This window comes from Patella vulgata, chromosome 9 (assembly GCF_932274485.2).
Source record: "Patella vulgata chromosome 9, xgPatVulg1.2, whole genome shotgun sequence".
NCBI lineage: Eukaryota > Metazoa > Mollusca > Gastropoda > Patellidae > Patella > Patella vulgata.
The window spans coordinates 20,632,890-20,646,516 of NC_065887.2; the positions used below are offsets into that span (position 1 = coordinate 20,632,890).

A 13,627-nucleotide genomic window follows, 5' to 3' on the forward strand; every position below is an offset into this window, starting at 1 on the left:
TTAAACGCGAGAATAGACGACAAACTTCGAGACCTTTTCACCAACATGGCGGAGCAGGTAATAATGAAAAGTCACTGTTGACAAAAATGTATTGTAAAGCTTACGAATAGTAGACATTTGGCCATTCCTCCAATTTCTAAAATATATCTGGACGCGTGACTACAAATTCTGAGTCCATCTTTCTCGTGTCTTGCTAAGTAACAAGGAATTGGCCATTCCACTTGTTTACGAATCACGTTTTGTTGTGAATATATATGTGTGTAAAAATAAAATGTGACCATATCTTTTTGTAAGATATTACTTATTATACTTATCTGTTTTGTTTTGCCGTAGAACTAAGCCTACCCCGCATCACACAATCACATCATTTGCAATTCAAATAAATAAAAATACTTCAAATAGAGCTGACCAGTATCTTGAGAAGCTATCATCATTGACATCATCATTATTTTTATTTTTATGCAATGTTTTAAAACATATCAGTATGAATTCGACAACATTATTAAAAAAATGTATTGTAAATCTTGTAGATTCTAGATTTAATGATATAAATAATGGATAGTAAAAGTCTAGATCTAATGATATAAATAATGGATAGTAAAAACTATTTTTTTGTAACAATTGGATTTGGCAGTCTGCGATACGGTAGCTCTTGTCTGGTTGCTCGGGACAAGTAAAATTTACGGAGGACAAATAAAATTTTCATTGTGACTTGTCCGCCGGTACAGGACTGTTTTTCAATAGAATTAGATACAGAAATTATGTAAATGGACATCGACGATGATGACACATTAAAATTTTGCCAAATTTAAAAAAAGAATATACCCATTTCCCTGTGGCTTGCACTGTTGTGTTAATGTATGGGGTTTGGCAAGAGATTTGTTTATCACAGTTATCCAGTACTGTAGACCAGTTAAAAAGTACAACAAATTCTGTATCTACTTTCGAAAAGAGTTACTGGGGGTGTAACTTTGCATATTAAAGTGTTGGCTCTTCCTGTTAATCTGTGAAAAATGGTCACTTCTTATCAGTCAATTGATTCTCGACTGTTTGGAATACTGTACAATTCTTGTTTATTTAATATTTGTCAGCGAAAATAACGAAGTTACCTGACACCAAAGTATCTTTCTAGACGACCAGAGATTGAATTTTACACGACATTTGTAATAATGAAAAGTTAAATACATGTAGCCTATGATGCATTGGTGTACCAGTATAGCTAGAAAATAGATTGATAAAGGGGTAGTTAACGGTTAGATCAATCCATTTTCCGCGACTGCACCAAATTGAATACTCGGTTGCTGAATCTTGAGTTTTCAAACCTTTTCACCAGTTTAAACTTGTGCTAACTTTTACATTTAAAAAAACCTTTACCCGATAGATTGAAATACAAAGTTACCCTTATATTGGCCTTTAAGCGTAGACTACTGAAAGTGGTGTACATAAAATCATAGAAATTGCACCATATCGAATGCCAAAATGCAAAATTTTCTAAGATGAAGCATACCCCCGAACTGCCTTAGGTTAATCCATGTCTATGGCGCTCAATTCGAGCGTCTGCAGAGCTGTTTAGATTCAGGCCTTTGGAGCGCAAAAAAATAAACTACCTTGATACTTTACGCACGGCTACAGTAATAATTAATAAAACTCCTGCATCGGTACGGTAAAATCGTTGGGGGCAAGTAAAAGCTGTCATTGTACTTGCCCGCTGGCCAAGTTTGTAGTGCAGACTGATTTGACTTGTAACGTATTTGGTGGCTGGTTATGTAAGTGTAATGTGTTAGCAGACTGCATTAAAAATATTAGCACTTATATATTTATCGAATTATTACCCCCGCTCCCCCCCCCCCCCCCAAAAAAAAAACAACCCCAAATAATAATTGTATTTAATTATTGATGAAAGGTTAGAGTAGATCCAGTGATTGCAGTATATCAATTTTATTTGAACGTATGGTAGTCAGTCAGAAAATCTCCCAGCTTAAATTCAGTCAGATTAAAAAGGGGCTTATCAAAAGATATTTGTGAAGATTGCAGGTGCTTGTTTTGAACTATTTTGGACTGATATTCCTATATTAGGCTTAGAGTCTCAACTTGCAGATGTGGGAATATATGCATAAAACAATCAAAATAGAAAAAAGAATTCAGAATTTATTTAGTAATGGATTCATACAAAATGGCATTTTGTGCTACAGTAACCTTTTTGATGAGATTTTGTTGGTTACACAATTTTCCTATTATTGCTTGTCCTATTTGTATATCTCGTTAGTTTTAGGTTTTGAGTGTTGATATTCGAGCCAGCTTACTCAGTAGCATGTATGATCGAAACAATTTAACTTTGATCAAAACTTTGTTATTCAGATAAAGAAAATGGAAGTAGATGAAAGTAGTAGCAGTCATGAAGGCATCAAACAGTATTATATCAGTAAAATAGAAGAACAACAGGTGGGTAATGTAATGTTAGAAACGGTTGCAATTAACTTGTAATTTTAAGAATTATTCATTGAAATTGATAAGAAGTTCATGAACATTTTACGTCTCATTCATTGAAATTTTTTCTGCATCACAATCTTAAGAGAAGTTGGAATAAAAAATATACCAACACCACTCCCCTCATACTTCTGTATTTGTATTATTTATTTATTTTTTTATAGTTAATTGTAACAGAAAAAACACAGAACTTACGCCGTCTAGAAGCACAGCGAAATGAATTGAATGCTAAAGGTTTGTTGGTTATGATTAACTCTTTATAAGATATTAGTAAAAATTACACCAGGTAGCTATATAGTGTCTCAATAGTGTTTATACAGTATATAAAAAAAACATTATGAAATGCCGGTAAAGATTTAAAAAAAGATCGAAAACTGTAAATGTGATAATTTTAATTGTCTTTAAAGTTTCCCACATGATATGAAAAAGGGTGTGATAGGTTTTCTGCTCAAAGGACATTCTACAGTGAAATTAATTTTTTAGGGAAACTGAAAGAATTGACTTTACTATGTTAGGTGAGCCACAGTGGCTCAGTGAGTAAGGCGCTGGCTTACTATCTAGAAGGTCTCATTGTTGGTTGAGAGAGCTCAAAGGGCTGGCAAAATTTCCTTCATAGCTCATTGCAGGATATCACTGTAACCCGGGTATCATTTAATCTTGTGTATTTAGCATTAATTTCTTTCACATTAATTCAATAACAAATCTTTGTTTAAATATTTGTAAAAATCGTTTAAAATCACCAGAAATCATCTAATTTGTACTTGTATCTGGCAGTTATGAAAATGAGTGTTAAATTTCTTGATCAGGAAATTAAATACTTGTAAATTGAACAGTCATTATCAAAATTAATCAATCAGCTTTCAACTAGACTAAAGTACAAATTAGATGATTTTGGGTGATTTTAAATGGTTTTTACAAATTTTTTTAACAAATATTTGATATTAAACGAATGTGTGAAAGAAATCAGAGCTAGATACACAAGATTAAATGATACCGGGGTTACAGTGTATGATACACCTGTCTTTATTATTTAAGTTCACACAAAAGAGTAGGAAGCTGAACCTCATTTCATTCCTATGTATTTTTCGTGTTTATTTAGTCATTCTTGTTACTATACTGTAATATTATGGTACAGGTAATAAAGTTGAAGATGAGCACAGTGTTAGCTGAAAGATGCTTGGTGGCAACATACTGATCCAGGCTATGGGAAAACCTAATCAATTCAGTTTGTCATTGAAAGAAAAAGTTGGCTTACGTATATTATTCTACTAAATGTTAATTATATGTTTTCAGTTCGTATGTTACGAGAAGAATTACAACTTCTACAGGAACAAGGGTCTTATGTTGGTGAGGTTGTTAAACCCATGGATAAAAAGAAAGTTCTTGTCAAGGTAAAAGACAATTTCATGATCTATATATTTGCACACATTTGTAGAGACAGATAAAACAAAAAGTACAAAAATGGCGCAAATGCCACCATCAATCCCAGGTTCAAAGGCTCGAAATGTAATCAAAGTAAATCAACACATCAAATTTAGATAAATTCATGTCCATACCAGTACCACTTTCACATTGAAATGGCCAATCTGTCTCACAGAGGATTACGAAAGTCTTCTGATATCTCTGTAAAAGATGACTGCCTTCAACACATTACGTCACATCACGCGGCATCAATCATTGGCTCAATGGCGTGTGCATTGTTTTATTAAGACATTACTGGTTCGGGCAGAATGGTGCCTTTTACTCAAATACCCATTTACACTAAAAAGGAAATATTTTTTACCTACAAATACTTCACTGCTGATCAGTGTGCCAAATGACTCCATATCAAAGAGATATTGTAACTTTAAATAAAGAGAATCCGAAGTGGAAAAGCATTATGAAAAGTTATAGTGTTGGAAACTCATTCATACTTTAACATCCCCCCTCCCCCTCTACCACATTTTCACCACCATCTCGCACCTCTCACCATTCACTAGCCCTGGATATGACTGTTTATATATGATGTAGTAGTTATAATTAGATTTAGAAAATCTTAAAGTCGATAATATGAAACTTTATAAGTGATCATTTTCTGTATATTTATTTTTTTATATTGTATCTTACAGGTTCACCCAGAAGGAAAGTTTGTTGTTGATATAGATAAAAATATAGATATTAATTCTGTAACACCTAATTGTCGAGTTGCTTTAAGAAATGATAGCTATGTTCTACACAAGATTTTACCTAATAAGGTGAGATTTATGCGCTTCATTTTTTGAATTGACCTAATCAGCATTCCAATGTTGAAGGAAATTCTTATGATTTATGTCCACTAGAGGCGACAACCATTTCATGGTTTTTATACCCTTGTCCACCAAGTGAGGAAACTGCACAGATAATATCATAGCAGCTCACATAGAAACATACAAGTGCTTGCGATTGACAATTTTGGATGGTTTGGTTCGTCCCGGTCTTATATCACACCAAGAATCCATTTTTACAAATAATTAATTGTCAAAAGGATTTTTTGTTCTTCAAACACCTTATGTGTTAGGGCTATTCAGTCTATATATACATTGTTGGTCAGATATCAGAAGAAACCCCTTTCTTAATAAAATAGTTACTATGAATTAACAGAAAAATGGCAACAGTAGAAAGCAGAAGCATTATCATCTTTGTTATTGTGCGCGGTTAGTAACATCTGCCATTGAAATAGAAAGTATTGAAAGGGAAATAGGGTTTAATGTCCACTCAACACAAACTAGGTCATTTTGAGTCTAACATGGTTCAATTTTATTTCAATAATTCGTTTGGGTGTAGGTGTCTTCAGCTGTGGGAGGAAACCCACTAGGTTGTATAGACGATCTTACTCCTTGTTACTTACAAGCGGAGAATCGAAACCACGCTGCCCTAATGACAGACATTATGATCCAAAGTGCATGCGTTGAACCATTCGGCCACTCAACCCCTCGAAGATGAAGATTATAAGTTATAACTAATATAGCATACTTTCTCTACTTTGTAACTGAACCATGCAACAATAGGAGATGATAGAAACTTCTAGTTAAATTCATTTATCTTTTTCATTGCAGGTTGATCCATTAGTAAGTTTAATGATGGTAGAGAAAGTACCCGATTCCACATATGAAATGGTCGGAGGTCTAGATAAACAAATCAAAGAAATAAAAGAAGTCATTGAGTTACCAGTTAAACATCCAGAATTATTTGAAGCTCTTGGCATCGCACAACCCAAGGTATATTGGGCAGGGGGTTTGTCTTTGTCTGTAATAATTCATATTATGTGTACATACATGTAGGTGACAATTTGGTATTGACCATAAGCGACCGATTGCCAGTTAACATGTTGCCTGACTTTACACTAAATTTAAATGTTAACAACCTAAAAGGGTTTAAATGTTAACAAATTAAAAATGTTTAAATGTTAAACCTAATAGGGTTTAAATGTTAAACCTAATAGGGTTTAAATGTAAAATGGTTTAGGTGTTAACAAACTAAAAAGGTTTAAATGTTAACAACCTGAAAAGGTTTAAATGCTAACAGCCGAAAAGGGTTCAAATGTTAACAACCCACGAGACTTTAAATGTTAACAACCCAAAATGTTAACAGTCTAAAAAGGTTTAATTTGAATTAGTTTGGCTTACCAATCTGTCTCTTTGTGGTTTAACATCTGCTTTCACAATAGTAATATTGCAGACAAGACTTGGCTTATCTGTTCCATAAGTTTATCATTTTATCTGCTTCAGGTTATTTACTGCTCTTTCAGTTTACCTTTCACTACCCCATTACAACGTGGACCGGGGGGGTTGGATGGCTGAATGGTTAGCATGCGCGCGCTGTATCACAAAGTCTGTCATTGAGTCGACTGGCGTGGTTTCGAATCCCCAGTTGTACGTGACAAGGAGTAGGGTCGCCTGTCCAACCTCGTGGGTTTTCTCCGGGTCCTCCAGTTTCCTCCCATTGCTAAAGACCCCTACGCGCAAGCGAATTATTGAAATAAAATTAAACCATATGTTAGTCTCGAAATGACGTAGTTTGTGTCGAGTGGACGGTAAACCCCATTTCTCTCTCTCTCTCTCACAACGTGGATCGTATGCAGGAATACACAAATTAAGCTTGATCAAAATGCTGTATATTAATTGGTTTCATCTTTGTATTATACATTGCATATACTCTATTGGATAGTGGTTTCAGGAAAGACATACAAGTATGTCTTTATCTCATTTCAGTTTTAAATAAAATAAAATGTATTGTTTGCAATAAATTAATTACAGGGTGTGTTATTATATGGTCCACCAGGTACTGGTAAAACTCTACTTGCTAGAGCTGTAGCCCATCACACAGAATGTACCTTTATTAGAGTCTCCGGATCAGAACTTGTACAAAAATTTATTGGTGAAGGATCTCGTATGGTCAGAGAACTTTTTGTTATGGCTAGGTAATTTGTTTTTAACATTATGTATTTATTATGAAATTAGGATTATTTATAGATATGTATATATATATATAAAAAGCAGGCAATGTGTTTTAATTTTCTGGGGATTCAACTCTGCATTTCTTCTCACCTTAAAACAAAATTGAATGATTTAGTCTCAAAATTTGTGTTAAGATGGAGTGGGTTGTAGACTGGGGTGAAGATTCACAGAAGCGTAAATTTAATAATTTGTTTAAAAACATCCAAGATGATGAATTTTACAGTGGATAGAAAACATTGAGAATACAGCAATATCAAGTAGTTTCTCTAAAATTGAATTAGTTATGATTTATTTAGCTGATACCAATGTTCTTATCCTTGGTTGTCGGTCTTAATTTACCTAATATATGTACATGTATGTCATTAGAGTTTGTCTCAATATTGGGACAAATGGAGTTGATTATAGTTTTTAAACACCAACGTTTTAAGCAAGTATACAAATAAAACACTCACTGTGAAGTCACAGTTCCAATACAAGTTCTGTTTGTTTTATTTCAGAGAACATGCTCCATCTATTATATTTATGGATGAAATTGATTCTATAGGATCATCAAGATTAGAAGGTGGATCAGGAGGTACTGTATTTAATTTGTTTTTATTTTCTTTACTTATTCCTGTTTTTTAAGCATTACATGGACTCAGAATGAGTAAACGGCACAACAAAACAACAGCTTGACAACAATGCAAATAGTAACAACAATTCAATTCAATGTTAAAATGAATGTAATAAAGTTTGATACATGAACTAATATATTTTGCCCCACATTTTTGTTAACTAAATTTTTGCTTGATAACGATACCTGTATGTGTATTGAAACATCGCATGTTAATAAAATTCAGAAGTAGTATATCCATATAAGTGTGTTAATTTTAGTATAATCTATTTCTATATGTCTTATAAGTATTAATTATTTGATTATTTCCGTAGGTGACAGTGAAGTGCAAAGAACTATGTTAGAATTATTAAATCAATTGGATGGATTTGAACCCAAACAGAATATCAAGGTACTATTGTGTGATATACTTTATAGGTTCTGGGGCCACTACTTACACAACCACTCACAGGATTGAAATCTTAACTGGTCAATAAAATAAAACATATATTTATTGTATTGGTACTTCCAACAAAATCGGTAACATTAAAAAACATGCTGTATAGCAAGTCACAACATGTGTTAAGATGGCCCTGCATGTGCACGTCGGTGTGTACACAGGATCTCGGTTTTCTGTTCCATCCAAAGAACTAGACACTGTTCCTTGCCAGGCCCTTACAAAAGGAAACCCCACTGGCAAATTCTGAGGAACTTTCTCGACTAACACCATGATTGAATCTGGGACTTAGGTTAACGAACCAGCAATACTCACTCAGCAATTGAGGCCCCTATTCCTTAAAACATTGATTAAAAAATTTTATGTTTCTTTAAGTTTCTATATACAAATTTTATATTTGTCATTAATCATGTGAGTAGTAAACATTATGACAATGAATGTTTATTTGGTAATTTAATCTATAATTATTTTTTTTCTTAGCAGTTAGAAATATCTTACTTTCATTTCTATTGGTAAAATAGAAAAACAAATTAGGCATGAAATAACATTTTTATCTGTTTGTATAATCAGTTATAATCAATTTTATCATTAATCATGAATCAGAAAAGACAAAATTATAAAAAAAAATAGTTCAATGGGTATTGTTTTTTTTAAAAAAAGGTAATTTACAGATTTTATAGTCCCTGTTGTTCAATTCATTATTTCTCTATTTTTGATGCTATGTATTTTATTATATTATAGGTGATTATGGCAACTAATCGTATAGATATTTTAGATTCTGCTTTACTTCGACCTGGTCGTATTGATAGAAAGATAGAATTTCCTCCACCAAATGAAGAGGTAACATATTTTTTTTATAATATAAATGTTCTTTTATTTATAGAACAGGTAAATTCAATTTTTCGTTTGTAAGGGACGGTAACTGAGGTGGGATATACTATTTATATTCCTCTCTCTGTCTGTACAATTTTTGGGACACAATAACTCTGCAGCTTGGCGTAGTGGACCCTAGGTGAATGCAATGGTGAACATTTTCTGCTCAGGCTAAGCAGAGATAAACAGTTTGATTTGTTGGGACTATAGACCACATTAACTTTGATTCTAATTAAAACATACATTATGCAAGAGCTAAATCTGCCTATTTCAGCACTTTCTTTAGGCCTGAAATGTTATCTAAATTATTAATTAGACATTAATTAAGTTATCCAGATCATTATCAACTCTCGATGTCATCGTTAGCCTGCGATATTTACTGGATTAAGATCCGATTTGCTGCTTAACTTTCATTCATGATTAGATCATGAAATGGATGATCGAGACTGTGTTTTTTATCGTACTGACTTTAGTAATGATGATCAAACCTAGGCTGGAAATTCAATTGCTAAATTCTCGGTTCAGAGTGGATCAATTTGACTCATTATCTAGTTTTTAACTATTATAGTGAGAACTGCCAGCTCTTTATCTAATCTCCCATAATCTATTTTTAAGTAAGATTGATGAAACTTGATGTATAGTTTCATTGATCAGTACCTATACTATGTTCGATAATGAGCATTTTGTGCTCAGATAAAGCCCATATAATCAATTTGATTGATTGACATTTGGAACTTTGATTCTAGTTAAGTGAAAGTGACGAAACTCTGTGTATTGTTGCCTTGAGTAAGTTTGATGATCATCATTTTTTCTGCTCAGACTAAGCAACATGATTAGTTGATGCTTTGGAACATGATTCTTTGATTCTGACTGAGTGAGCGTTTAATGTTAAAACACTGAATGTTCATTCAGACTAGCTGTTTGGATTCAGTCCAGTCAAACATTTCCTTGTACAAGGTTTGGTAAATTTCTTTGTTATTTGATTTACAGGCTCGACAAGATATTCTTAAGATTCATTCAAGAAAAATGAATTTGACTCGAGGGATTAATTTAAGAAAAATTGCTGAAATGATGCCCGGAGCTTCTGGTGCTGAAGTGAAGGTTAGTAGATACTTTTATAAATTAGTTGTGAGTTGCTGAGACTTCCTCAAAATATTGGGAATAGGGTGAGTGAAATATTTGATTTCACCCTCCATCACCCTCTCGAACCCAGACTACTCAATATACCAGAAGAATTTTGAAAGAACTCTAGGGCAGTCTATATGAAAAAATGGGTCCAGAGAAATGAAAGGATCCTTTAAGATGCATTCTAATAATGTGACACAGGATAACCCAGTTTGGGAGTATCTGAAATCCTCCCCCTCCTTTAAGTCAGTCATCGGGTGGGTGACTGTATTGGTTGCATTCCATAAACCTATTTACTTTTTATTATAGGGTGTATGTACAGAAGCTGGAATGTATGCCTTAAGAGAAAGGAGAGTTCATGTTACACAGGAAGATTTTGAATTAGCTGTTGCTAAGGTAAGTAATAATATACTTATTCCATTTAACACTTTTATCAAAATGTTTAAAAACTTTAAAATAATTGGTTTCTGTGTAACAACCAAGTTGCTTTTTGTTTCTTATTCTTGGACAATCCTTTTAATTGTGAGGAAGGAAATTGGGTGTTTTTATGTTAAGATCTATGGGGATGTTCTGGGGGGGGGGTGGGTTATTTTTTGAAATAAAGACAGATCATGCAACCCTTTTAGGTGAAGACGTAGTATCTGAGAGTCTAAAAAATTTGTATTTCTGGTTTTGAATTTTTGAAACTATATTGATGTTTCTACAAAAGTTAGTGTTTAATAATTATTTTACCTTACTTTCAGATTATGTTAAAGGATTCAGAGAAGAATATGTCTATCAAGAAACAATGGAAATAATGAAACATTAATGTTAGAAGTTACTACAAATGTATATTTATTGCCATTTATTGAAAAACATTTTTTTCGTAATACATAGTTTTCATCTCCAGTCAAAGGGGTCAAACAAATTTGACCTGCATATATGTTCCATAACTTCATGTTGCCATTTTGTTAGCGTCTTAAAATAGACTGTGTATACGATGGCATTTAATGTGTAATATATTAATAATAAATTTCTACTTGGTGGATTTGATTGTTGCTTTGTAAATTAGAAATATGCAGTCGATTATTGACCATTGGTAGGAGGGTATTGGCGCTGGCTCAGTAACCAAGTGTCCAGAGTTTGATCATGGTGTTCACTGAGAAAGTTCCTTTGATTTTGAAGGGGGGGGTAGGGTGGTCGAATGGTTAACGCGTGCAAGTTGGATCATAAGGTCTGTCATTTAGTCAAGTGGCATGTTTTCAATTCCGTGCTTGTAAGTAACAAGGAACAGGGTCACCTGTCCAACCTCATGGGTTTTCTCCAGGTCCCCTCACACTACTAAAAACATCCTAGGCGCAAGCGAATTATTGAAATAAAATTAAACCATGTTAGTCCTGAAATCACCTAGGTGGTGTCCAGTGGACATTACTCCCCCCCCCCCTCTCTCTCTCTCTCTGGTTTGAAGCCTGGTTTACCTTGCTCAGTGGTTTAGGACAGAGATTCTGAAAAGGAAAAATGTCTAGTCATTGGGATGGGATTGGTTTTCCGTATACCATTAATATTATGTTAAAGAAAATTTCTCTTACATAGCAATCTGCTTTCAATAGCCTAGTTGTTGCAGAAAAGTAAGTTGTTTAACTTTTTTTGACCATTAAAAAATTCGGTTAAAAATTTCCACGATTTTGATTTTAAAACTAAAACCAGTCGGGTCAATATGGATGATGGTTATCAAATGGTGTTAGAAAAAAGTAGCGTGGTCCAATTTTAAGATGGTTGCAGCAACCCACCTTCATTAAGCAAGACAAGACCTTGTCTAAATCTGTCTAAATCTGTTGAACCGAAAATACCCGTTGAGACGGAGGGATTGGTGTACTTAAGTGGATTTATCTCCCTTAGACTACCGAATTAACCCTCTCTGTTTTGTTGGTGTATATCCATACATTTGATTTGAATTATATAAGGAAGTTATGCATGGAGTCAAAATAGACTCAAATAGGCTATTACACTAGATTAGCCGGATCGATTTTTATATTTTTTTATGATTGTTTAAAATTATAAAGATTACATTCTATTTGTAATGAATGGAACCCGAGGAATATGCGCCAGTGACCGTGCAACTGCTTCGGCTACATATTAATTTCGGTATGAATTTGGTAATTATAATGAAAGTAAACGGTCGTGTATTTCATCCTCCGAAAAGTGCGAACGACGAATGTCGAAAAATGAACAAAGTGAATTGCTGATGGGAATACATTCACTTCCCGCCTATATAGTATTGTTCTCTAATTATTCAGTCTAATAAAGAGCTTCAATCACTTAGCATTGCCAAAAGTACAGGTCTAGATGACATTCCAGCTCGCTTTTTAAAAGATGGTGCTGATGTCCTTAAAATACCCATTACATTTTTGATCAATTTATCCATTTCAGAGAATTCAGTTCCGGATGAAATGAAATTAGCTAGGGTCAAACCATTATATAAAAAAACAGTTCTCTTCTTGTGAGCAACTATAGGCCTGTGAGCATTATCAGTATAGTGTCAAAGAATCTGGAAAAAGCTGTTTATATACAACTGGAGACTCATTTGAAAGACAATAATTTATTATATGAACAACAATCGGGCTTCAGGGGCAGCTATTCAACTGACACATGTTTGATCAGTTTGTTGGATCATCTCAAGGGTCAAAATGTTAAGGGGAATTTTACCGGTATGGTCCTATTGGACCTGCAAAAAGCTTTTGACACAGTCGACCATGATATCTTGTGTAAAAAACTTGAAATGATCGGCGTCCGATCCACAGGATGGTTTCGTTCATATCTTTCCAACAGGAAACAAGTTGTCAACGTTGGTAAAACTCTCAAACCCCTTGGACATTTCTTGTGGAGTTCCACAGGGCAGCATCCTGGGTCCCTTGTTGTTTCTCTGTTATGTGAATGACATGATCATTAGCATACCTGCCCCTTGTAAATTAATCTTATACGCTGACGACAGTGCAATCCTGTTTTCTCATCCAAATCCTGAAATAGTATCTTTAAAACTTAGCGAAGCCTTAAAGGCTTGTTCAGACTGGTTAGTAGACAACAAATTATCCCTCCATTTAGGTAAAACTGAATGCATGTTATTTGGCCCAAGTAGAAAACTAAAGAAAACTAGTAGTTTTGAAATAGTGTGTAATGATCATGTCATTCAAGCAACAGATAGTGTAAAATATTTAGGTCTATATATTGATCATTGTCTCTCTGGTGAATTAATAGTTAATAATATTATTAAAAAGGTCAATACCAGATTGAAATTTTTATATAGGTATAACAAGTCTTTAACAAAGTATACTAGGAAATTATTAACCAATGCTCTTATACAATGCCACTTAGATTATGCATGTTCAGCTTGGTTCTCAGGCTTAAACAAGAAGCTGAAGAACAAACTACAAATTATTCACAACAAAGTTATCCGATTCATACACGGCTTGGGTCCCAGAGATTCAATTACCAAAAATTTGTACAAAGATTTAAATAGTTTAAATCTTGATAATAGAGTCAAACAACTGAAACTGAACCATGTTCACAAAATCTTTCATAATGTGTCTCCGGTGTACATGAAAGCCAATTTTCGCTTAGTGAGGGATGCTCATCTACATA

The 13,627-nt window shown here is 33.7% G+C and overlaps 1 protein-coding gene across 1 annotated transcript; it reads left to right on the top strand.

The window, feature by feature from the left end:
• Positions 1–11: 11 nt before the first annotated feature.
• LOC126831748 (26S proteasome regulatory subunit 8) lies at positions 12–11,036 on the top strand. Its single transcript, XM_050562402.2, has 13 exons — positions 12–57; positions 2,359–2,442; positions 2,652–2,721; positions 3,781–3,878; positions 4,596–4,721; positions 5,562–5,723; positions 6,762–6,925; positions 7,460–7,536; positions 7,890–7,966; positions 8,753–8,851; positions 9,875–9,985; positions 10,319–10,405; positions 10,753–11,036. Exons 1-13 carry the CDS (start codon positions 46–48, stop codon positions 10,804–10,806), a joined length of 1,221 nt encoding a protein of 406 aa, XP_050418359.1. The 5' UTR covers positions 12–45; the 3' UTR covers positions 10,807–11,036.
• Positions 11,037–13,627: the final 2,591 nt, after the last annotated feature.